The sequence below is a fragment of the Balaenoptera acutorostrata genome, chromosome 20 (genome assembly GCF_949987535.1).
Source record: "Balaenoptera acutorostrata chromosome 20, mBalAcu1.1, whole genome shotgun sequence".
NCBI classification, from domain to species: Eukaryota; Metazoa; Chordata; class Mammalia; order Artiodactyla; family Balaenopteridae; genus Balaenoptera; species Balaenoptera acutorostrata.
The window spans coordinates 57,107,439-57,132,788 of record NC_080083.1 but is presented as its reverse complement, the minus strand read 5'-3'; the positions used below and the strand labels follow the sequence as shown (position 1 = coordinate 57,132,788).

At 54.2% G+C, this 25,350-nt stretch overlaps 2 protein-coding genes across 6 annotated transcripts; both read left to right on the top strand.

Annotated features, from left to right (window-relative positions):
- Window positions 1-1,804: 1,804 nt before the first annotated feature.
- Window positions 1,805-12,657, top strand: CDR2L (cerebellar degeneration related protein 2 like). 3 transcript variants are annotated; one of them, XM_028167398.2, is made up of 6 exons: window positions 1,806-1,939; window positions 2,441-2,565; window positions 7,974-8,086; window positions 8,395-8,543; window positions 9,130-9,294; window positions 10,257-12,657. In XM_028167398.2, the coding sequence occupies exons 2-6, from the start codon at window positions 2,556-2,558 to the stop codon at window positions 11,146-11,148; spliced, it is 1,329 nt and encodes a 442-aa protein (XP_028023199.2). In that variant the 5' UTR covers window positions 1,806-1,939; window positions 2,441-2,555; the 3' UTR covers window positions 11,149-12,657. The 3 variants fall into 3 exon arrangements, with proteins under 3 accessions (XP_007185703.2, XP_028023199.2, XP_057392542.1); XM_057536559.1 differs by lacking the exon at window positions 2,441-2,565 and adding an exon at window positions 6,963-7,054 and having other exon boundaries at window positions 1,814-1,939; XM_007185641.2 differs by lacking the exon at window positions 2,441-2,565 and having other exon boundaries at window positions 1,805-1,939.
- Window positions 12,658-15,543: 2,886 nt separating this feature from the next.
- Window positions 15,544-22,535, top strand: MRPL58 (mitochondrial ribosomal protein L58). 3 transcript variants are annotated; one of them, XM_007185645.2, is made up of 6 exons: window positions 15,544-15,685; window positions 18,767-18,803; window positions 20,938-20,997; window positions 21,581-21,663; window positions 21,754-21,923; window positions 22,196-22,535. In XM_007185645.2, exons 1-6 carry the CDS (start codon window positions 15,587-15,589, stop codon window positions 22,278-22,280), a joined length of 534 nt encoding a protein of 177 aa, XP_007185707.2. In that variant the 5' UTR covers window positions 15,544-15,586; the 3' UTR covers window positions 22,281-22,535. The 3 variants fall into 3 exon arrangements, with proteins under 3 accessions (XP_007185707.2, XP_007185706.2, XP_007185705.2); XM_007185643.2 differs by having other exon boundaries at window positions 15,546-15,772; XM_007185644.2 differs by lacking the exon at window positions 20,938-20,997 and having other exon boundaries at window positions 15,545-15,772.
- The last annotated feature ends 2,815 nt before the right edge of the window (window positions 22,536-25,350 follow it).

The window sequence follows — 25,350 nt, the reverse complement described above, 5'->3', positions numbered from 1 at the left end:
CCAACACCCAGACCAGGAAATAAAACACTCCTGGCCCCTCAGAGTTCCCCCATATGTCTCCCCAAGGCCAAATACTATCCTGATTAGATTTGTTTTGCCAATTTTGAACTTTATGTAAATGGAATCCTGACCCCCAAAGATAACCACAACCTGATCCCCAGAATCTTTGAATATGTTACTTCGCATGGCAAAAAGAATTTTGCAGATGTGGTTAAATTAAGCATCTTGAGATGGGGAAATTATGCTGGATTAACCAGGTGGGCCCAATGTAATCACAGGGTCTTTAAAAGTGGCTGAAGGAGGCAGGACAAGTCAGAGTGATCCAGTATGAGAAGGATCACCTGCTGTTGATGGCGTTCAAGATGGAAAAAGGGAGTCATGAGCCATGCAACGTGGGCAGCCTCTCTAGAAGTTGGAAGAGGCAAGGGAAGAGACCCTTCCCTGGAGCCTCCAGAAGGGAACAAAGCCTTGCAGACAACTAGATTTCAGTCTTCGAGAGCTATGTCAATCTTCTAACTTACAGAACTGTAAGATAATAAGTTTGTGTTGTTTCAAGCCACTAAATTTGGGGTAATTTGTTACAGAAACAACCGTGGCTCCTTCTCAAGAAGTTCAACAACTTGTCACATGTTTATTGGGTCATTTAGGTCATTTGTGAAGTGCTTGGTCAAGTCTTTTACCCACTTTTCTACTGGGCTGTTTTTCTTTTTCTTGTGGATTCGCAGGTGTTCTTTCTATATTCTGGATACAGGTCCTCTGTTTGATGTATTTGCCACATATATTCAGAGTCGGTTATACTCAGGGTGCTTCAACAGTACCAGCACATGGTGGGGCCTAATAAAAGTGAGTTACATGTGTACTTGAGTCCGAAAACTCCTTTAAGGAAAGAATGCTCGGATAAGTGACACTGTATATAGTTTAATGGATATAGTTGGGTATAGGATATGAATCCCAGGGAGAGGGAAACAGGACCTTAAAGGGAAAGGCCCAGAATGCAGGTAACAGTCAAAGTTCACCACTCCTAGCGTGAGGTTTCAGGCCACAGGCATTTAAACACAATTTCTTAAAGGTAATTTCTGATTAATTTTCATTCATTCAAAGAGTCTCCATGGAAGGTAGCAGTAGGTCAGCCTGCTCTAGGCACTGAAGAGCCAGCTGTGAACAAGAGCGACAAGATCCTTGCTTTCAGGAGATCTACGGGGAGAGAGAGACAACAGTAGGTAAACAAGATAAAATGATTTTAGGCATTGAGATGTAAACTGGAGTCGGCTGTGAAGGGAAGGTGGGGTTGATTCAGCAACAGCGGAACCTCGACGCTGCGGAGATACCGCCCTCGGCCCCGCCTCCAGTTTTGCATACGTCTCCTGATTGGCCATCGGCGGCTGGCCCCACCCCGCGGAGCGGGAGGCTCGGGAAGAGCGGGGCGGACCCCGCCAAGATGCAGCGGCGGCTCCGGGTGTCGCCGGGCGGGCCGGGGGCAGCGCGGGCAGGAGGCGGGCAGGGGGCGCCCGCCGCGGCACCCGCTCGCTCCTAGTGCCCCAGACCTGCCGGCCGGGCCTGGGCCCTCCTTGCCACCGTCCCGCCCGCCGTCCTCGCCCCTCCACCCTTTGTGCAGCCGCCGCCCGGTGCCCCGGGCTCTGCAGGACCCCAGCCGGGCCAGACCGCGGCAGCGAGCCAGCCCCGTGCGGGCGCCAGGCCGGCGGCCGATGGCGAGGGGGCGCGGCGCGGGCGGGGGCACTGCAGCCCGAGTCCGCGACGCGGGAGGCTCGGCCCGCCTCCGCCGCATTGTCCCGGGCCCCGCGCCCCGGCCCTGAGCCGCGCCGCCGCAGCGCCCAATTGCAGCCCGCCGCCTGCGGGGCCATGCGGAGGGCCGCCAGGATGGAGGACTTCACCGCAGAGGAAGAGGAGCCCTGGTACGACCAGCAGGACCTGGAGCAGGGTGAGCAAAGGGGGCGGGAAAGCGGGGTGCGCCCCGCGACCCCTGTCCGCTTCTCCATTGTTGGGCGGTATCACCCCGGGGAGGGCTGGGCTGCACCCGGCGTGCCGGACTGAGAGAGGAGATGCGTCTGGAGAATGGGGACGTGGAGAGAGAGGGCGCTGCCCGGGAAGACCCGAACCAGACCCGTGGAGACCTGCAAAAATGGGGGGAGCGGTCTGCCTCTTTCCCCGAACAACAAGGGCATACTTCACCCAGTTCGCCCACCCCATCTTAGAGGCAGGAACTGCCCCGGCGCCCCGGGCATTGTTGGGGGAGTCTGAGAGTACTGGCTGGAAGTCTTTGGAGGTCAGGAGGTGGCTCCTTGGTTATGTTTTGCTGAGAGGGGTTTGGGGGGGCCGAGGGGGGAGGAAGTTATCCCCATTCCAAATCCAGCGGCACACTGCCCTGCCAGGATTCCTGAGCTCCTAGAAAGTTTCCCCAACTCCGTTCCCCTCTACCCAGGGAGGTGATGGGGGTGCTGGCACCTTGCCGATGGAGAAGCGGAGGCTACTAGGAGTCCAGTCTGCCTTCCAGAGGGAGAAGTCCCCTGGTCCTTCCCCTGCTGGCCTTCTCCCAAATGGCTCAAGGTTTGGAGGGGATCAGATTTGGGAGTTCCGAGCAATGCCCCAGATCAGAGCCTGAGTAAACAGGGAGTCACTTTCCCCTCTCTCCCATCTGAGGGCAGAGAGGGCGACTGGAAGGGGGTTGATGAGGTGGCCGAGGTGACGTCACTCCAAGTAGGGGGCGGGGCTGTTAGGACAGGAAGGAGGAGGAGGCCTAAGAGGGTCAGGGCCAGGGCCTGCTGGAGTGAGATCAAATCCAACCTCTCCTCCCAAGAAAAGTGCCTCATTCTTGGATGGTCAGAATTGGAGGGGCTAGGAAACATGTTCTAGAAGTGACCACAGTCACCCAGCAAGCCTGGTGGGTGTGGACACAGTCTGGTTCAGTGTGCGCAGACACCCTCTGCTCTGGGTCTCCATCCATGGGGCCCAGACGCCTGCCTTTGCCCTCATGTGAGGCATCTAGCCAGATCCTGGAGCCTTTGTTTTCCGGCCCTGACCCACATCCCCACGTGGCCACATTTGCTGGTAGATGAGGCGCTGCCCTTGTGTTCAGGACCGTGGGTTAGTCAGAGCCTCTGGGGGACCAGTGTAGGATGGGGGGGTGCTGGGCTGGACCGCGCCTCTGTGTCCTGGAGGCTACCCTCAGCCTCCCTGCCTGGAGTGAAATGCCCAGTCCTGGCTGCAACACCCCCCTTCCCCATCCTGGGCAACTACCCCCAAAACCTCACATTACACAAACACGTATCAGGCTCCACTTAAGTGTCGGACACTATCCTGGGAGCTGGGAGTAGTCCCAGCCCTGGCCTCCTGGGTGCACCTGAGTAGGTGGAGTTGGACTTGTAACTGAGTGGGGATGATAGGATGCAGTGAGAGGGCTTCATGGAAGAGGCGGGCCTAGAAGGAAAGATTGGAAGCTGAGTGCCTGGGAAGATGGCCTCCTTGGAGGCAGATGCTGATGTTGTTGCTGTCTCATTTCATTCCCGCACCCCTAAAGAAGTCTCTGGCACTGTGCCCGGCCCAGATGTGGGAGGAAGGAGCTAGGGAGTAGGGGTGGGAGATGTGCTGCATCCGGAGAGGGAGAGAGATGTCAAGATTCCAGCTGGGCCGGGCAGCCATGCTCTGGGTCCGGGGTCGGGAATGGGCCCCACAGGCCCCTGCTTTTCTGGCCTTACTGGTCTGCAGCAGTCAGCCTTGCCTCATAGCCTGAGTAGCAGCCAGAGCCCAGGAACGAGGAGGGAAACCAGAAATGAGACAGTCTCAGAAGAAACTGGAGCTTTCCACCAGAAGCCAAACATCTGCTTGCCGTGGGCCAGGTGCTGTGCTGAGCCTGGGACGTGATCTCCACCCTTGCAGTCTCCACAGTCCGGCAGAGGAGGCAGAAATGGGATCAGACTAGCACCTGTGACGGAGCGACAGGGGTTCTGCAGCAGTGAGCCCCTGAGGACAGTGAGAACAGACGTGAGGGCCTTCTGCTGTAAGACGCGTAAAGGTTTATACACCCCTCGGAGCCGGAGGGTGAAGAGGGCCCTCCCGCTCCGCCCCGGCAGAGGAAGGCAGGCCGGCAGTCTTAAGTGGAGGGGGTGCTTGTACCGAGGCACAGAGCCATGTGAAAAGACCACACATGACTGCAAAGTAGGAATTATCTGGAGTGCCGGGGTGGGGGTCGGAGGACATCCCAGGCACAGCTGCTGCGGCACCCCACGGGGACCGTCACGGAGGGCTGGATGGTGGGGTGAGCGCGGGCCAAAGGCCAGACACGTGGGGGATCGCGTGCCTGTTCCTTCCCCCCCTTCCGCACACCCGCTCCCCAAATTATCTCCCGCCCAGCTGCCCCCAAGTTGCCTCTGAGTGTCCCAGGACATGGTTTTTCTCAGCTAGCCCCAACTCCCCTGAGGACGGGCCCCAACTTTACTTTCAGATGCTTGGCCATCAAGCTCCTGTTTGACTTTGATGCTGTTCCGCCCCAGTGGAGGCAGGCATCTGGGACAAACCGGGCCCTCCTTTCTCACTGTGTTCCCTCTGCCCACTGCCACGAGCACCTGTAAAAATAGAAAAAACCATTAATTATTAAGCACTGGCACTCTCTCTCTGCCTGCCTCCCTCCCCCACCTTGGACGAGGTGTGGCTGGCCCTGTGGGTACCTCTTTCCAGGCTGAGAGATGGCTGCTGAGTCACAGAATTGAGGTCCTGGGCTCCTGACCTTGAGTCTCAGCCTCAGGGGAGAGCTCTGACATGGCGAGGGGAGGAAAGTGACCGGACCCCAATTCTGCAGACCCAGGGTTCCTGACACTGGTGCCCCAGAGGTTGTGAACAGGACCCCTGCAGCCCTGCCAGGTGGTAGCTGGCCTCCTTCTGCCCCCTTTGTCATTGTCTTTTCTTCCCTATGTCTGTCCTCTGTCCTTTTCCTACCTCTCTTCTCTGGAGTCTAGGGGGTCCCACCCTGACCCCAACCAGGAGGGACAGTAGGATTTCAGGATTTGTTTTCAAAGACATCCCCTTGGCTCTCAGCCATTCTGTCTAGGGCTCTGGGGCATTGCTCCTGGGCAACACCTCTGCTGGCATTCAGAGGGCAAAACTGCTGCAGCCTACTGCAGGAGACCCCAGAAAATGCTGGGGTCCACGCAGGGGAGATGCCAGTTCAGACTCAGTACCTTCCTTGGCCTGGTCCAGTGTAACCATTAATCTGGCTGTGACAGGCTGTTTATTCAGATTCCAGATTCCACTTCTGGCTTAGCCAGCTCCCCCATTCTCCCACTCCCAGGACTCCCTCCCCCTCTGGCCCAGGGGGAGCTGCACCCTCCCCGAAGCCGTGCCCAGCCCTCATCTAGCTGGTGTCCTCTCCCCAGCACTTGGCTCCACTCAGCGCCCTGCCCTGCAGCTTCTAGACTTCTCTCATGATCCCTCCTGGCAGCTCGGACCAGCTTAGCTTGCATTGTGATCCCGTTTCCCTGAGACAGTCTCTGAGATTCTCCCCAAGCCGCTTCTATTGTGTTCCCTTCCTCCGCATCTCGGAATCGCTAAGCGGCCCGGGTCACATTCGCTGCCTTCAATATCCCCGGTTTACAGTATGACTTGCAGCTGCCCCAGCCCACCCCACTGGCAGTAGGAATACACACACAGCTCAGATGCTCACCTGGAAGGAAGAACATAAAGTGCAGTTGTTCTTGGCCTTTCCTCACTCTGCCTCTGACCTTGGACTCAAGGTTAAGTTTCAGGGGCTTCGTGCAGGCCACCCACAGAGCCTGTCCTCCCACGCCAGTGCAGGAGGCGGCATCCCTAGCAGTGGCCTCGGCACAGACGACCTGACAGTTCCCAAGGGGAAAAAAAAAGTTAATGAGTGTGACCCTGTTCTTTTTCACGTATGTGTGAATTACTTGATAGCGTTTGTGGATGAGCCAAACGTCCGCCATCCCATTACAGAGAGCAGGAAGCTGGCGTGCCTCTCTCGTCAGGAACTAGGGGTGGTCTTGCTGAATTTCCACCAAGCACACAACATAAATTGATCTGACCTCCTCTTTGAGACCACAGTCTGATCCTAGGCTTCCCTTAGACATATATTTATATATTTAAATATAAGTAATACTATATTTACAAACATATTAACTTTTGTTTCTTTTTTAAATTTCTATTGGCGTATAGTTGATTTACAATGTTGTGTTAGTTTCTGCTCTACAACAAAGTGACTCAGTTATACATGTACGTATATCTACTCTTTTTTAGATTCTTTTCCCATATAGGTCATTACAGAGTATTGCGTAGAGTTCCCTGTGCTATACAGTAGGTCCTTATTAGTTATCTATTTTATATATTGCCCTTTGCTTCTAAAAGGAGTTAGGCCTCTATATGGGGAAATATCCACCCCAAATGTCTAGGTACCCTCGCCCAGCTTCAGACCCACTGAGAGAATTTTTAGGGATTCCAGCACCTACCATTCCCTTCTAACCCCTCCCCCTTCCCACCATACAGCCCCCTAAAGACAGGCCAGATTCTCTCCCGACCTCTCTGATAGGTGTTCATTTACCTTTGGCTGGGATTGGGGAGAAGAGGTTCCGGTCCCATGGGGTACAAGAATCGGGGCTACTGGGGGAAGAAGTTGGTTTTGCTGCCCAGGGAAAGGAGAAGGTTTTGGAGAGGGGCGTGTGTCACTAGGACCAAATGGTACCCACCTGGGGTGAGGAGATGTGAATTCTGCTTCCAATGTGGCTATAACCCAGGTAATGAAACCTTGGGTAGGTTATTCTTCTTTCCTCTCCAACCTGTCATCCATAGAACAAGGAGGTTGGGCCAGAGCTTTTTTTTTTTTTTTAATATTTATTTTTATTGCACCATTTTTTACTTTCCTGTTTTCTCTCTCTTTTTTTTTTAAATTAATTAATTAATTTATTTATTGGCTGCGTTGGGTCTTCGTTCCTGCGCACAAGCTTTCTCCAGCTGTGAGCCGGGGCTGCTCTTTGTTGCGGTGCGCGGGCTTCTCATTGCGGTGGCTTCTCTTGCTGCGGAACACAGGCTCTAGGTGCGCAGGCTTCAGTAGTTGTGGCACGTGGGCTCAGTAGTTGTGGTGCGTGGGCTTAGTTGCTCCGGGGCATGTGGGATCTTCCCAGACAAGGGATCGAACACGTGTCCCCTGCATTGGCAGGCGGATTAACCACTGTGCCACCCGGGAAGTCCTGGGCCAAAGAGCCTTGAAGCCTTGTCCAGTTCTAACACCCAGCAAGCCCTTCTGCCCCTCCCCCTCTCAGTGAGCTCCAGCCGCCCTTCCAAACCCACCTCCAAGGCTGCTTATTGCCTGAGATTCCCACTGTCCCCTGCGTGAACTCTCCCTTACCTATCATCCCAGGGCACTTTGCCCCTATGTCCGCTGATGCTCTTATCACATTCCACTCACTCATTCTTTCAAAAAAGATTTCTTATTCACCTGCTCTGTGCCAGGTATTGTTCTAGGTCCTAGGAACATCAGCGACCGAAACAGGCAAAATCCCTGCCCTGTAAGCTTACGATTTAGTCAAGGGAGATGAACAAGATAAGTGTACAAATTGTTTGGTAAATTAGGTGGTGATATGAGCTCAGGAGAAAAATGAAGCAGGGAGGGAGTGGGGCATGGGGGAGGGTGCAATTTTGAGGTCAGTGAGGTCAATGTCTCAGGAAGGCCTCCTGGAGAAGGTGACGTTAAAGGCAGAGAGGGGTGAACCCTGGGAGTGTCTGGGGAGAGGACATTCCAGGCAGAAGTGACAGCCAATGCACAGGCTTAGCTTGTGGCTTACATCCCCTTCCAGGCCTGGAGTCTACCCAGGGGTGGCCCCTGGGTCCTGGTTCTCTCAGGGTCCCCAGAGGCCCAGCCCAGAATGAATGGTCAGAACAGGAATGGCGGGCGGTCCTCCAACTTCATTCTCAGCTGCTCATATTCCTCCCACCCTCTGCCCCCTCCCCCCCAGACTTGCACTTAGCTGCGGAGCTGGGGAAGACGCTGCTGGAGAGGAACAAGGAGCTGGAGGAGTCTCTGCAGCAGATGTATTCCACCAATGAGGAGCAAGTGCAGGAGATTGAGGTGAGGGGCCACATGGGCCCTGCACAGGCTCTGCCACCCGTCAAGGACCCCTTGGCCCGTGTGGACCTTTGTGTAGCTTAGGAAAAGGTGCCCTCTTAGCAGACCCAGCCTTGGCCCAACAGCCTTGTGCAGTTCACAACCTGCACAACTGTCCCAGGCAGCCCTATTGCACTACCATCTTGACCCCTCCCTCTGCTGCAGATGAATACCCCAAAGCAAACCTGTTCCTAGAAGTGGGAGGAGGGCCCAGGCGGAGACATTTTCCCCAACACAGTTCTGAAAGGTTACTCACCCACCCCCACCCCCAGTACCTGACCAAACAGCTGGACATGCTGCGGCACGTGAATGAGCAGCACGCCAAAGTGTACGAACAGCTGGACCTGGCGGCCCGAGACCTGGAGCTGACCAACCAGAAGCTGGTGCTGGAGAGTAAGGCTGCCCAGCAGAAGATCCATGGGTGAGGGCCGGGTGGAAGGCTGGGAGCCGGGGGCTGGGGATGGCCAAGGAGGGGCCCAGGGCTGGGTGTACATGGGGTGCGTATTGACCAGTGGGTGTGACTCAGGCTCCTTCTTTCAGAAGCCCAGGTCTGGGAACCTGGGATGGTAGTGAGTTTGCCCTTGTCGATTTGGGCTGGCTTAACATTCAGGACACAAACCTTCTTTAAGCACCAGCTACACACCAGGCTCTGTTTTAGGCACTGGGGAATACAGTGATGGGGATGCAAAGCCACTGTCCCGCCCTCTGGGAGGGAAGGCAGACACGTAAATATTTTATTGCAGTGCAGGGTGATGAGTGATTAGATGGGTGTACAAGGAACTGAGGAGACACGGAGGAGAAATGGTCAGCTCGGCCTGGGAGGTGGGGGAAAAGAGTGGGTCCTTGGGCATACAAGGAGTTCCCTGTCTGACCTCAGCACCAGGCAGCATGGCTCAAGGTCACCTGTTTGTCCCCAACCCCCAAGCCCCCCTAGGGCTGCAGTGAGGAGGGCTGGCCCCGTCCCCTTAAAGTCCCTCCCATGCGTGTGTCCCCCACCCCATCCCCAGGCTGACGGAGACCATCGAGCGCCTGCAGACCCAGGTTGAGGAGCTGCAGGCCCAGGTGGAGCAGCTGCGGGACCTGGAGCACCTGCGAGTGCGGCGGGAGAAGCGGGAGCGCCGGCGCACCATCCACACCTTCCCCTGCCTCAAGGAGCTGTGCGCCAGCCCCCGGTAGGTGAGGGTGCCCCTCGAGGGCAGCAGCCCGGACCCTGGACCGCGTCTCCGAGTGCCCGGGGCTGCCAACCATGGCAGGGAAGGGCGGGTAGGCGCCAGGCAGCAGGTGGGAACGAGAGCTGCCGCGTTGTCCAGGCTATCGGAGAGGCTGCTCCCGTTGCTGACGACAGCAGCTGGCGCTTGTGAGCACTGGCCGTGTGCCCACCACTCTGCTAAGTGATTTGATTCTCACGGCAATACCGCAAGGTGTGGTTTCTCGTCCCCGCTACTCAGAGGAGGAAATTGCAACTCCGAGATCATGTGTCTTATCCAAGGTCACCTGTTTGTTTAGTAAGCCAGAATTCTCACCCAGGAGGGGTTAACAACTATACCTTTCAGTTCTCATTAAGTCTTTTGAATAGGATGACTTCCTAATGTAAGAATACTGTACACACGGTGTATTTAGTGGGTGTTTCAATAAAGGTCCTGGTAGGAGACAGATAGCCTCCGCCCAGAGTAACTGAGGAGTGCTTAATAAAGAGGTGGGGGCAAGGTGCGGGGAAACCAGGGGGACACTGCAGCACCCTGGGGTTGCAATAGCAAGGAGCTGTTAACCATCCTGAGGCCTGAAGGGACCAGGAGAAGGGAGGTTACTAGAACCTAGAAGGCAGGGAGAGCGCTGTCTGGCCTGCAGTGACCAGGGAAGGAGCCCAGAGGGAGACGTTCCCCATGACCTCCCTCTGCCCCCATCCCCCTGGCCCTCCTGCCCGTGCCTCCCATTGGCTGAACCCAAGAGAGAGCCAGGAAACCTGGCGGAAGCTAAGGGCAACCTCCCAGGGCAGAGAGCAGGGGGAGAAAGGCCGAGAGCGACTCTAGGGGGGCAGACTATCCAACCCCGTGGGGGAGAGAGATGCGGCTGGGCTCCCGGGGCCTTGGCCGTGCCCACCGCCCTCTGCCCACCTGGCCCTGCTCCCTCCCAGGTGTGAGGATGCCTTCCGCCTGCACAGTTCCTCCCTGGAGCTGGGCCCGCGGCCCCTGGAGCAGGAGAACGAGCGGCTGCAGACCTTGGTGGGCGTGCTGCGCTCCCAGGTGAGCCAGGAGCGGCAGCGCAGAGAGCGGGCGGAGCGCGAGTTCGCGGCGGTGCTGCGGGAGTACGCGGAGCTGGAGCGGCAGCTGTGCGAGATGGAGGGCTGCCGCCTCCGCGTGCAGGAGCTGGAGGCCGAGCTGCTGGAGCTGCAGCAGATGAAGCAGGCGAAGACCTACCTGCTGGGCCGGGAGGACCACCTGGCCGAGGCCCTGCTGGCGCCCCTCACACAGGCGCCTGAAGCCGACGACCCCCAGCCGGGCAGCGGGGACGACTCGGGCACCCAGGACGGGCTCTCCTCTCCAGCCGCGTCCCCGGGCCACACCGTGCGCAAGAGCTGCAGCGACACGGCGCTCAACGCCATCGTGGCCAAAGACCCGGCCAGCCGGCACGTGGGCCACCTCACGCTGCACGCCAACAGCGTGCGCAAGCGGGGCATGTCCATCCTGCGCGAGGTGGATGAACAGTACCACGCGCTGCTGGAGAAGTACGAGGAGCTGCTGAGCAAGTGCCGGCAGCACGGGGCGGGGGTGCGGCACGCGGGCGTGCAGACCTCGCGGCCCGTCTCCCGGGACAGCTCGTGGAGGGACCTGCGGGGCAGCGAGGAGGGCCAGGGGGAGGCCAAGGCGGGCGAGAAGAGCCTGAGCCAGCACGTGGAGGCCGTGGACAAGCGGCTGGAGCAGAGCCAGCCCGAGTACAAGGCGCTCTTCAAGGAGATCTTCTCCAGGATCCAGAAGACCAAGGCCGACATCAGCGCCACCAAAGTCAAGACGCACAGCAGCAAGTGAAGGTTCCCCGGCCAGTTGCCTCCCCCAGGATCAGGCTGTGCGGTCCCTCTTACCTGGGCTGTGCAGCCTCTGGTGAGAGAGGGAGCCCTTTAGCAGCAATACACCCCAGAGGGAGGCTGCTCTCTGACCCAGGGAGCACGCGGGGGACACCCGTTCCCTGCTGACGGGGGAGGCTGTCAACACCTCTTGCCTCCCAGGACCCTCCACCACCCCGTGCCAGCCCAAAGGCGCAGCCAAGAGTCTGCAAGCCAAATGTCCCCACTCCCCGCTCTCCCAGCCCCCACTCCCTGACCCTGGGCCTTGCTCTCAGATTTGTGGCCAGGCTTCTGAAAGCCATTCTGGACCAGTTGGCTTTTTTTTCCAAAGTTCTCTTTTTATTTATGTTTTTTTTTGAGAGATTTTTTTTGCAAGGCAGGGTCTCCCTGACCCCTCACCACAACTGGAAACACTTGAAGGGGGACCCCAGAGCCAGATGTTGCAGGTTCCAGGGGTCTCCTGGACCACCCACTGCTTCTCCAGCTGTGACGTGCTGTCATTCCCTTAGCACCAGCTGTCCCACCTCGAGGGTCCTGACCAGGTCAGAGACGGCCCCTGCCATGCAGAGCAGAAAGCCTGAGCCAGGCCCGAGCGGCCCCGACTCCAGCCCTGGTGAGGGCAGGCTTCTCCCTGGACATCCTCAGCCCACTGCAGATCTGTAGCCAATCAGCTCAGAGCCAGCCTCCCCGGGTTCCAGCCCCGGAAATGCCTTCTGGGTATCAAGCCTTCCAGGGGTCTGGGCAGTGGGAGCCCCCTATCTCTGCATGCCTCCTCTGACTCACCGAGCTTGGCCTCTGCCTGTTCCCATCTCAGGGACCATGATGTGTCTCATTCACTCCCATGCTCCCCCCAGGCCCACCCCACCGCAGGTCATGCCTGCCACCCCTAGAATGTCCTGGATGTCTGCCACCAGCCCATGGTCCCAGCATCCTCCCCTGCCCCCCTTTACTGGGGCCCGCCTAAGAGTCTCACCCCACACTGGGCAGTAATGAAATGGGACCAGATGGGGAACTTGTCTCCTCCTTCCCATACAATGCCTGCTTTTGAGGACCCAGCTGGGTCAGGGGTTTAATCTTTTGTTAAGGCTTCAGAAGGTCCAGCTTCAGCTAAGAGCTTCAGCTAAGAGATGCCCAGGTCCCCAGCTTGCCCTGAGAAATTCTTCAGGGCTCCCAGTTCCTTCTTCCTGAGACCCTAGAAATCAGAGGAGCCATACAACGCAGTGGAAGTCGGTAGCCCCGGCCTCTGTGCTGGGAGCCCAATGGGGAACCTTCATGCCTTATTTGTTTCTAAGGGGTAAAAGGGTTTTCTTAACAAGCCTGCCCAACCTCCCTGGAGGCGCCACCCTGCTTTCCGGGCGGCACTGTGATGAGAGCTGTCAGCTGGTCTTTCCATTCACACATCTTGGAACCTTTCGTCCGTTGGAGCTGGGCAGCTCCCAGTCATCCGTGTGTCTCCGGCATCTAGTGTGGAGGGGGTGGGGTGGGATGGGATGGGTGGGGGAAGGGCTTCTGCCTGTTTGCTCCCCGGTTCTGTAGCTGCTGACCAGCGTCATCTTTGAAGTATACATGAGAGAAATATATTTACAAATGCTTTATTCTCTTCTTTAATAAAAAACGCACCAGTAATCTAAAACCAGAAATGGAGCCATGGTCCTGTCTCTGTGCATCTCATACACCCGCCTCCCATCACACAGCTATCTATGGGGGGGAGGGGCACAGCCTGAGCTTCACCACCCCGTGATTGGCAGCCGAACAGCTCTAAATAGCAGGCTCTTGGAAGTTTCCATATTTGTTGAGTACCAGCTAGGCCAGTCATGTTGCCTTGCAGGGTACCCCGTGGGGTGGACCCTCCTTGCTGTACTGATTTTGAAATCCCTCCTCCCAACGCACACCTGCTTTGTGGTTCACCAGCTTTGTTGCTCTGCGGCATGTGGGATCTTCCGGGACCAGGGCTCGAACCCGTGTCCCCTGCATTGGCAGGTGGGTTCTTAACCACTGCACCAACAGGGCAGCCTTCCTTTGCCTTTTAAATCACCCTTGCCCTCAGCAACCTCATGAGGCAGTGGTAAAATCTCTGTTTTACTGATGGGGATCCTGAGGCTTAGAGGTTAAGTTAGTAATTCAAAATCACATAGAAATAGTCGAAGCCAGACCTGATCAATCCCACTGTGTGATACTGCATGTTCCCTACCTCCACGTAATGTTGAGTTTTAAGAGCCAGTCTGACCTAGGGCACTCCAGAAAAGAAGAAAGGAAAATCCTTTAAGCACCCATTCAACGTATGGAGAACCAGAGAAGGGAAGAAGGCTGGCCTCAGCCTTCAGTGTCACCTTTTTAAGGGAACAGGTGGCACCTCTCAGGACTGTTTCTCCCAGACGGCCCTCTATTCTGGATGATTCATGGCAGCAGCAGGTGAAAGGAGCTTGCCAGCTGCTCCTCTATCCACCACAGGGTAGCTTGTTCCATTCTCTCCTCTACCCCCTCCTCTCCCAGAATCCAGGCCACCAGATGGCCTGAGCAGGCTGTGTTTATTTGGGGCCATGGAAACCTGCAGCTTCCTTTTCCTATCACTCTGGGTCAGGCGCAGAGCTGGAGCCCAGCCTCAGAGCAGTGATGCCATGGGATGGTGGTTTTATTCTTCGTAATCCCTGAGCCGTCAACCTGGGCAAATCCCTGGCTTTGCTCCCCTGAGCAGCTTTTTCCAGTCACCATGGAGACGCCTCTGTTCCCTCTGAGGTCTTGGGATTAAGTCAGACAGGGAGGGTCCCAGGAGACTCCCCTTAAATCCTAGAGCCCCAAAAGCGCATGTCAATTGCCATTCCCTTCCTAGTCTGGGTTTGCAAAGCCAGTGCTTGGGAAGTATTTTTTTCCCTCCTAAAGAATTTGCCTTTATCAATGAGGCTAAGATGGTAAAGCCTTGACTTGATGACAATCTCCTATTTCAAACAGCCGCATTCCCAGGGGCATGTTTTTCTAGGTAATTGTGCTTTTCCTAAAAATAGAACCCACCATTAAGAAATAACCACTAGGGGCTTCCCTGGTGGCGCAGTGGTTGAGAATCTGCCTGCCAATGCAGGGGACACGGGTTCGAGCCCTGGTCTGGGAAGATCCCACATGCCGCGGAGCAACTAGGCCCGTGAGCCACAACTACTGAGCCTGCGCGTCTGGAGCCTGTGCTCCGCAACAAGAGAGGCCGCCACAGTGAGAGGCCCGCGCACCGCGATGAAGAGTGGCCCCCGCTCGCCGCAACTAGAGAAAGCCCTCGCACAGAAACGAAGACCCAACACAGCCAAAATAAATAAATAAATAAATTTATTAAAAAAAAAAAAAAAGAAATAACCACTAGTATTACTAATAATCACTGACATTTATTGAGCTCTGTTTTCGTTTACCACACTGCCTCTCGACAAAGCAACTTAGCTAACATTTACCTGTTTCCAAACACTGCTTGCTCTATTTTAAACCTTTTTCAGAGTTAGAACTTCTCAGTTTTCAAGTTCATTTTTTAACCATCTTGTAAAAAGGGCTCTGCTTAGCCTGTCTGTGGCTGTCTGAATCTCTACCTACTTCCCCATCCTCCCCTTATCTCCTGGCTTGGAGAAACTGCCATCAAGCTCCACAAAGCAGGCGGGCTGGGGCGGGTGTCCACTTTCTAAAGTATTTCTTTCTCTACCTGCCCGCCTCTTCTCCATCCTGGTATTTGTCTTACAGAGCCTTCACACAGGTGCTCAGCAGGGATTTGCTTTTAGTCTGCCTTGTGAATGAGCCTGAAGTTACTAAGACTCAGCTCTGGCGGAACTCAACTTTCAAAAACACCTTCCCAAAGAATCCCTTTTATCAATATTTATTGAGTACCCATGACGTGCCAGGTTCTGGGTACTGGGGATCCAGCAATGAGCCAGTGCCCTCCTGGGGGTGATTACATTCCGGCTGGGAGACAGGCAACAGACAGAAAAATAAGATTGAGCAATATGAAAGAAAAAAAAAAAAAAAAGTGGCAAAGAGTAAAGGGGATGGAGATGAACCTGGGCATGCCTCGTTGATGCTGTGAGATTTGGGGGAACATAGGTCCAGGAAGGCACAGACCGAAAGGGAGAGAAGTGGTATTTCTGGGGGACACGGCATCCGGGGGTTCTTTTCACCAGGAGACTCCCTTGAGAGCTCGCTGTCTGGCCAACGTCTTCCCCATCGCAGCAGATGCCCTCAAAGCACCAACCAGGCCTCCTGAAGGCGGCCGACCAGAAGCCTCTAATAAGCTCCGCGCGAGAGCAACGCCGGGAGCTCTGCTCGCTTCCTCCCCGTGGCAGGCGCTAAAGGTCTAGCGGAACCAAAGTCTCGAGGGAAGAGCGAGCCCACGGACCGCGGAAGAAAGCGCCCACCGGAAGCGGCCCCGAGACCCGAAGATGGCGGCCGTACGGTGGCTGCGCTGGGGCCTGAACCGAGCCGAATCCTGGCTGCTCCCGCCGCCCGCGCGCTGCCCCCACCGGACTCTGAACAAACAGGTAGAGGGCACCGAATTCCAGAGCGTCTACAGCCTGGACAAGCTCTACCCCAAATCGCGCGGCTCGGACACCGCCTGGAGGGTTCCGGTGAGCCGGGAGGGCCGGACGGAAGGGGCGTTTCCTGGACTCTGCTGGGTGACGTCGGGCAGCCGGGGCCCCATTGGCCGGGCGTGCTGCTAATCCAAGAGACGGACGCGCTCAAACATGGCGGTCGCCGCGGGAGGAGGCTGGTTGCCCGAGCAACCGGGGGACTGGGGCTGCTGGGCGGTTGGCGGCACCCCGTGTGGCTCGAGGTGTGCCGGCATCGGGAGAGCATGCTGGCTATGCTTCTTACAAGACCACCAGCTTTTCCGCATTCATTCCCCGTCCCTCAGGCCCAAATTCTCGTCCCAAGGGAAAAGTGCCCTCCGCAGAGGACAATTAAGGCAGGAAGCTGCCAAGTAGCTCCCTTTTGGAGCCTTTTAGCAAGTGACGTGGTCCTTAGCCTCTAGTAACCCCGGCACGCCTGAGGAAACAGGGCTTCTGGTTCGTTGCCTCAGGATACCTTTATTGACAGCCCGCTGTGCGCAGGCGCTGTATCAGGGCCCGGAGCTGGAGAGTTTGGACCCACCCAGTTCTATGGAGTTTCCACCTACAGGATTGGAAGAGAGCGTTCATTCATTTATTCATTCATTCACTTATTCATTCATTCACTCACTTAAACTTCTGTTGAAAGCATGGTGTATACCCGATGCTAGGCATGGGGACAGAGTAGTGAACAAAACACAAAAATCCTAATGCTAGTGGAGCTTATCTGCTTAATGGAGGGAGACAGGCAATGAATAAAATCAGTAGCATAGAGTATGTGATAAGTACTTCGGAGAAAATAAAGTCGGAAGGGAGAAGGAGTGCTAAGGTAGGGGGTGGGGTTACAATTGTAAGTAGGCTGGTCCGAGGAGGCCTCTGAGAAGGTGATGCTTGAGCAAAGACCCGGGAGAAACAAGGCAGCAGCGAGCCGTGAGAAGAGCGGGGAGAGGAGCATCACTGCGGAGGGAACAGCAGGTGCCACCCCCCTCAAGGCCGTAGCATGTTCCGCTGGTTCAAGGAACAGCAGGCAGGGCAGCGTGGCTGAGCAGGGGGGTCAGATATGAAGCTGAAGGGGAGAAGGCTGGGGGCAGGGCTTTGTATAGGGCTTACAGGCCTTTAGTTTTGCCCTGAATGTGATGGAGGCAGAAGAGCGGAATGATCCAACTTAGTTTTACAGAAATCACTGTTCTAGAGAAGAGATTGCAGAATGGCAAGAACAGGAAGACCAGTGAGGGGATCGCAATGATATAGGCAAGAGGTGATAAGCAGGGTGAAAGCAATAGGAGTCAGGAGAATTGGTCAGGTCCTAGATAAATTTTGAAGGGAAAGCCTACAGGATTTGCTAATGGATTTTCTCTGAGAAGTGAGATTAAGAGAGGAATTGAGGTCTAGGGCCTTGAGTAATGGAAGGATTGTGTTGCCATTAATGGAGACGACAGAATGGTAATAGCATTCGTTTGTTTGTTCGTTCATTCAACAGAAAGTTTCTCGTGCACCCACTGTGTCAGACACTGTTTCAAGCACTGCAGATACCACCACGATAAAACAGAGTTCCCACTTCATGGAGCTTATGTTCTAGCGCAAGGAGCAGACAGTAAACAAATGGGGAAAACATACCAGAGAGCGAGAAGTAATGAATAGACCAGAGTGCTTGGATGTGATAGCCAGGGAGCTACTTCAGGTTGTTAGGAAGGGAAGTCCTCTGTGAGGAGGTTTGAGGCTCGAGAGAGGAGACCTCGAACAGCAGTTGGCTTTCCCTCAAGAAAGAGGTTTGAGTTTGAACCAGAAGGTTGGGAGTCATCAACAAAGATTTTTTTTTTTTTTTTTTTTAATTTGGTGGCGCCCAGCTTGTGGGATTTTAGTTCCCGCACCAGGGATCGAACCAGGGGCCCCAGCAGTGAAAGCACTGAGTCCTAACCACTGTAACGCCAGGGAATTCCCAAAGGTGGTATTTTCAAAGGAGATGGATGGAATGTTCTAGGGAAAGAGAGAAGAGGAAGGATTTCAGGACATTTCTGTGCTTAAAGGTTGCAAAGAGCAAGCAAAGGAGAGTGAGAAAGTCACGGGGAGGTAAGAGGAAACTGGAGAGGCCAGCGCGGAAGGAGGGGGAAGAGCGTTGCTTCAAGGCGGGCGCAGTCCAGGGTCTTCTACGATGCAGAGGTGGAGTAGGGTGAGGATTTCACCCCCAGACAATTCTAAGATGAAAAGGGATGAAGGGACTTCCCTGGCGGTCCAGTGGTTAAGACTCCGAGCTTCCAGTGCAGGGCGCGTGGGTTCGATCCCTGGTGGGGGAACTAAGATCCCACATGCAGTGCAGCGGGGGGGGGGGGGTAGGGGTGGGGCCCGGGGCCCCCCTCTCCCCCGCAAAAACGGGGTGGTGGGTGATGAAGGCAGCCAGAGCGGGGACAGATGAAGACACTTTGAGCTTGGGGGGCCAGAAGAGCCTCAGAGTGGGTAGTGTTTGCACTGGGCCTTTGGATGTGAGGATTTAAGGCTTTGGAAGAACAATTCGGGAGAGACATGAAGGTGAGAGGTCCTGGGGTGAGTAGGTCAGCTTGACACAAACCCTCAAGGCAGATATGCTAGTCACTGTTGAAGGCAGACAGCCCTACATGCGAGCCTCCCGTGGTCTGGGGAGGAACAGGGGACCCATGGTTTGTTGCTCCAGGTTGGCAGAGGGTGTTCCTTTTGGAGTCTGCCTGATGCACATGTAGTGTGGCACCTTCCCTCCCCTGGGCTCTGGTAGTTCCCGACACGAGCTAAGTGGAGTCGGGGCAGCGGCAGGGAAGGCTGGAGAAGTCAGTTCCATTTTCCTGGAGGAGTGTTTCTGAGGTGGTACCTCTGGAGTCTGGGGAAGATTTTTCTGTCATCCTGATACGATTTTGCTGGAGACCTGAAAATAGTTGTATTACATTCATGTCGTGGCTTTACATCATTTCTGTTTTGTTGCCCTGGACCAGTTAGGAGTCGCCCAGTAGGTAATATTTATTTGACACCGTATATGTTGCATTACAGGATGACGCAGAGCAAGCCAACAACGACATTCCTATAGGTGAGTAGTTTGGGTTTATAAAAAATCAGTCATTTCCTCTACCCCTCACGCGTTCCTTCCAGGTCTCTCCAAACCAATGAAAGAAAAGAAACTGTCTGGGGTTACAAACGCAGAGTCCTTTCAGCATTGTTGAGACTAGGAAGGAAGAAAGAAGTGATGAGGCGGCCACTCCAGAGTGCCGTGCGGCGCCCAGCACGAACAGAGAGCTCTTGATGGTCTTGTGACGTGGAACAGTCTTTACGATAGATGAGTTGATTGTTATTTGAAAAAAGTAAGGTACGGAAGCATCTATATAGTGAGCTACCATTTGTGTTTTACTTACATATATATATATATCTGAAAGACACATTTCTGGATGTACACATAGATCTGAGAGGATGTGGAGGACCCTGGATACAGGGACTGCCATGGGGAGGGGAGGGGAAGGGACAAACTTTGGAACTTGGTGGCTGGGGAACAGGAGTGGGGACTTCTCCCTGTAAACCATTTGCATAACTTCATAATTTTGTGCCCATCAAGCCTGAGGCGTGGCCTGTAAAGAAACAAGCAACGCTCCTGAGATTCAGAGAGTTTCTGGCGCCCACAGACAGTGAGAGAAGAGCAGCCAAAGGTGCCGGCTCCTGGTGGCCCCTGCTCAGGGTGACCCTGAAACAAGGAGGCCAGGTGACCACTGTCTAAAGCAGAGGAGCCGGCGTCCTGAGGCCGGCAGCTGTGCCCTGAGGCGGGAGGAGGCCGAGAACCAGCGAGAAGAGAGGCTGTCTCCTGACAGCCTCGGGGGGACGGGCAGGCAGTGGGAATGGCCGAGTGGCCACTCCTCACCTGCCTCTGCCCGTGTTCTCCGAGAGGGTCCCAGGCCTCCCGGTGCCTGGCTGGCCTGTACGGATGCAGACAAGGCCACCAGCCCCGGGGTAGATCCGCCCCCCTCCGCCCCCGCGGAACCACACGTATTCCTCACCTGTTCAGAAAAATGAGTTCATTTGATTTTTGAAAGGGAGGAAAGCCTCTCAGAAGCCATCTGGAGAGGTCACCGCTGCCCGCTGAGGCCCACTCTCCGCCGCCACGGGGCCGCACCTCCTCGCCCCCCAAAGCTCCTGCAGCTCACCATCCAGTCCTCTGAAACCTTCCCGCTGCTGTGCCTTCCCGGCCTCCCTCAGAGACTACGAGGCTGCCTTTCATGAATTACAGAAATAGAAGGAAGAAACCTCATTTTACAGATCCAAAACAGACCAACAAAACCAAGACCCAGAGAAGCGGTGGGAGTTTGTGGAGGTCACAAAGTCAGTCCGTGCCGAGCTGGTGTTGGAAGACAGGGCTCCCAGCTCCAAATGGAGCGCTCATTCGGTGTTTTCGTCCACTGACCGCGACCGAGGCCCCGGGGTGCACGTGCAACTCACAAGGAATGAGACCCACCTCCCCTCTGGGGGGTCCACATCCACCGCATTTCAGAATACAACATTAAACTCAGTTTGTCCCTTAGCTTGAGCTTTTGAAAGAGTCCTTGCCTTATTTTTTTTTTTTTAATAAGGCTTTTTTGTGTGTGTGTGTGGCTGCTTTGGGTTTTTGTTGCTGCGTGCGGACTTTCTCTAGTTGCAGAGAGCGGGCTACTCTTTGTTGCGGTGCGCAGTGATGCAGTGGCTTCTCCTGTTGCGGAGCCCGGGATCTACGTGTGCCGGCTCAGTAGTTGTGGTTCACGGGCTCTAGAGCGCAGACTCAGTAGTTGTGGCGCTCGGGCTTAGTTGCTCTGCAGCATATGGTTTTTTCCCGTACCAGGGCTCGAACCCATGTCCCTTGCATTGGCAGGCGGATTCTTAACCACTGTGCCACCAGGGAAGCCCAAGAGTCCTTGCCTTAAAACAAACGAACAGCAAAAAGCGAGGGCAGTCAGATTTAGTGGAATGTACTAGACCACAAGCAGACAACCTGGGTTGTAATTTTACCTCCTCTGCTCTGTGTGTGGCCTTGGGAGACTCTTGATTTTAGTTTTGACATCTGTAAATAATCTCTGACTTTACTGATCTGAATGTTACGTCGTTGAAAGAGAGAGGAATTAGGGATACTGACGTTGATGGTAAATTAGCAGTTTGCATGTTTTGCCCTGTGATAATATTTTGTTGGTGTGTGTTCTGTTTTTCAGATCGCTTGACAATATCTTATTGTCGGAGTAGTGGTCCTGGGGGCCAGAATGTTAACAAAGGTACAACAGTGCCTTGTTTTCTTTCACTTTAAAACTTTGCTGAGGGATGGACTTGAGGACTTCTGTGTTTACATTCATGTGGCAATAAAGGGATTTTTTTTTTCAGAAGCTTAAATACCGCCAGTTTATATAATAACCCTCTTTATTCTTTTGAATGCGGTCTGATTCTCAGACTCTCAGTTGTGGGTTGCTAGGACTAGGATTGGCTTGGGAGTCTAAGCAAAGGGAAGTCACAGTGTGAGTTGGCAGCCAGCTCCAAGAACAGGTTTCCTTCACTCTTATGGAGCTCCCCCTCCCTGCTCCTCCACCTCCCCGCCTCCCCCCTCCCCACATTCTTTTCAGAACCCAATACATTGTAAGAGAAAGAAAGCCCTAGGCATTTTGTTCCGGGAAGTTTATGTTTGTCTGGATGTGCAGGCTCATTCCATAGCCCGGTTTGCATCCCCAAGTTCACACAGGATAGAAACAGCCCCAGGTGCGTGTCTCATCTCCCTGTGGTTCAGAATCCGGTGGTCACCAGCCACCCAGGCACCGAGCCTGCCCGAGCGTCTCAGTGACCCGTGCCCCCTCCCTTTATTTACAGTGAACTCCAAGGCCGAAGTCAGGTTCCACCTGGCCAGCGCCGAGTGGATTGCAGAGCCTGTACGGCGGAAGATGGCGGTCACGGTAACCACGGGCCCTTCCTTTCTCTTTAACCCTCAGTCACTTTTAAGCCTTTACTCTGTAGAACTCTGGTTTTGCCTTTGTTCTCCGCAGCACAAAAATAAGATCAACAGGGCAGGAGAGTTGATCCTTACGTCTGAATGCAGCCGCTATCAGTTCCGAAATCTGGCAGATTGCCTACAGAAAATTCGAGACATGATCACTGAGGCCAGCCAGCCAGCCAAGGAGCCATCCAGAGAAGATGCTGTACTTCAGAAAATCAGGTACTGGAAAATTCCCTGAGCTTCTGTAAACCAATTCGTGTGGACAAGGGGCTACCCAGGGAAGAAGGGAGGCACGGTGAAGCCCACGACCTGCCAGCAGGCAGGTGGACAAGCTCCGGGAACGGGAGCGACTCGGACCCGGAGCGGAGGCTCCCGGGCCGGCGCCTGCGGCTTCGGCTGCTCTGCTTCCCGCTCAGCTGCCAGCTCCTCTCACCACTCTGAGAACCACTGGTTGGGCATCTGGGCATAATTGTGTTCTTCTTTGTTTTCAGGGTAGAAAACGTGAATCGGGAAAGGCTGAGAAAAAAGAGAATAAATTCTGCCATAAAGACAAGCAGGAGGGTAGATGTGGACTGAAATCATGCCCTCGAGCTGGCAAAGACCCTCTTTAGGGCCTCCAGGCAGCTGCCACCGAGGGAGCTCTAACACCATCAGGAGACGTGTGTGTTGTTTGTTGTCAGTTTTTGTCTGTAACATTGCAACCATCTCAAGAATGTTCATCTGGAATGAGGGTTGTAGGCGCTGGTTGCAGAGGTCTTTATAGGCAATTGCCATGTTGTCAAACCTCTATTATCCATTTAATATATTAGTTGCAATAAAGTTCTAAACTCAGTGGGCTTCCGCTTCTCAGAATGCTTCAGAACAGAATTCCTCCCTTTTCTCTCAGTTGAAATCTGCCTAATAATTATTGACTGGCACTGACTGTACAGCCCGGGGGCGGGGGGCACAGAGGGATGAGCCCTTCAGGAACACAAGGGCAGAAGGGCTGACACAGGTGCATGGGCATCAGAACTGGGCCTGGAGACAGGGGTAGAATATTAATCAGTAGAGAGCCGGGAGGACATGCCAGTTGAAAGGAACAGTGTGAATAAAGGAGACCAGAGAAAAGGCTGGGGTGGAGGAAATGATGAGGAATCCATCTGAATGGGGAATTTGTGCAGGTCGTGAGAGGTGAGTCTGGAGAGGGAGATAGAAGTTCAAGGTGCAGGGTCTCAAGTTCAAACTGAGGAACTTAGATTTTTTTTTCTTTTTTTAAATTTTATTTATTTATTTTTGGCTGCGTTGGGTCTTCATTGCAGTGCACGGGCTTCTTACTGCGGTGGCTTCTCTTGTTGTGGAGCGCGGGCTGTAGGGCACAGGCTCAGTAGTTGTGGCGCACGGGGTTAGTTGCCCCATGGCATGTGGGATTTTCCCAGACCAGGGCTCAAACCCGTGTCCCCTGCCTTAGCAGGCAGAGTCTTAACCACTGTGCCACCAGGGAGGTCCCGATAAATGACTCTTATGAAATACAAAAGATGTGGAGACAGGGTCCCTGTCCTCAAGGGAATTAGCCCAGTAGGGAGCTGAGGCTCATATATATACAAGGAAGTGCAGCATTCTTTGGTTCATTAATTCAACAAATACTTACTGAATACCGGGCAATGGGCCAGGTCCTGGGGAATCAGCAATGAACAAAACAAAAGTCCTTTCTTCCAGAGAACTTCCATTTGATCAGAGGATGGTAAAAGCTGAGAAGAAAAATGGATTCCTGTTTGGGTAACATGACCTAAAACGTGGTAAATAACACAAGAAAGGTCTAAATAGATTTTGGGAAGGAACTAGTTCCAGCTGGATGGTCAGTGAAGATGTACTTGATGTGCTTGAGATGGGATGGAAGAAGGGGAAGGGCTGGCCAAGGGAGCAAGGTAAGAGCTTGTCACCTGGAGGCTCCAGTGATGGCCAAAGGCCCTGCCTGTGGCTGGGACAGTAAACCATAGTATTGAGAGAATGGGCTGTGAAGCCAGCTGCCCTAGATCAGCTCCTGACTTCCACCACCCCCAGCTGTGCAGCCTTGGGCAAACTACTCAGCCTCTCTGAACCTTAGCTTCACCATCTATAAACTAGGGATGATGTTATTAGTGTCTACCTCGTAGGGTGGTAATGGTTAGTGGCACTGAGCCTGTACCCAGGGAATGTTAGCCATGATTGACAGTTTAGCCATGATTAAACAGTTCCAGTTTGGCTGGAAGCCAGGGGGTGAGGCGCTGTGGAAGACACATCTGCCACCTTGAGTGGGAGCCAGGTCTAGAAAGGCCTTAAATGTGACAGCTAAGACATTGAGACTCTACCCCTACAGAGGCTGTCAGGGGAAGATTAATCTGACTGTGATTGAATGAGAAAAGACTGCAGGGAAGTGGACACAGGTTGGTGGACAGACCCACGTGAGCAATTAGGGACCCATCCTGGAACTAGGGCAGTGGCTACTGGCATGGAGAGAAAATAGCAGATGCAAAAGTGTTATGGGGACAGAAAATTGGCTTGGGTGAAATGCGAGCTGGTGTGTGACAAGGGGGTGGTGCTGAGCTTTCAGCCAGGAAAGTCACCGAGGGAGCAGGCTTGGGATGGTTGGATGATGGATATGGTTTTGCCTTCGAGGAGTTGACTTTGTGGGGCCTGAGGAGGAATGCTTAGGTGGAGATGCCCAGGAGAGGGAACGGAGCTGGAGCTGGGGAGTGAGGTCAAAGCTGGAGATGCAGGACAGACGGCACAAGTAGAGTCTTGGGAATGGAGGAGCAGTTGAAGATGAGGCAAGGCAGGGAGACGCTTGGTAAGATGATGGTGGCGGGAAACCAGAGAGGGCCTCTCTCTGGTTAAACTCTGGAGCCTAGTGCTGGACCTGTGAGGCCCTCAGAAGACATTGGTGGCATGTGAAGGGACCTGGAAAAGCATTCGAGATACGGAGGAGGGGAAGGAGAGATAAAGAGAAACAAAACAAGCCAGGGGACAGAGAGTGGAGCACAAGGGCAGGACCTGGCATTTAAAAAAAATAAAAATAAAAGGTTGAGGGCAAAAGAATGAACATGGGTGAACTCACAGACACAATGATAAGTGATAGAGGCCAGATTATAAAAGAATATGATTCCATTTGTATGAAGTTCAAAACCAGGCAAAACTGCTTTATGGTAATGAGAGTCAGGGAAGTATTTACTCAGAGGCAGTGGTGACTGATGGGGAGGGGATATAAGAGAGCCTTCAGCGGCGCTGGAACTGTTCTGTATCTCATCCAGCCATGACCTTAAGATCTGTACAGCTTACTTCGTGGATGTTACACCTCAGCAAACAGACCAATTAGTAACTGAAAGGAGGACATTCTCAAGGCTGGAGACTGGAGCCAGGTGGGGCACATTCCTCTTTCTTGCTGGTATTAAGGGTTTGTGCAGACTCTATACGTGGGAGAGAGAAAAAAAGAATGTCTCCAAGTCCCTAGAAGGCAAGGTCTCAACGCAGGCACCACAGGGAGTGAACACTGCTCTTGGCTAAAGCTTCTCCTGTTACATCTTTCAGATACGCGTGAATTTTAGTAATGGATTTTAAACGTGTGTAACATTTTAAAATGTGCTTTTTCTGTATTTGTATTACCTTTTGTATAACAGTTTAAAGGAACAAA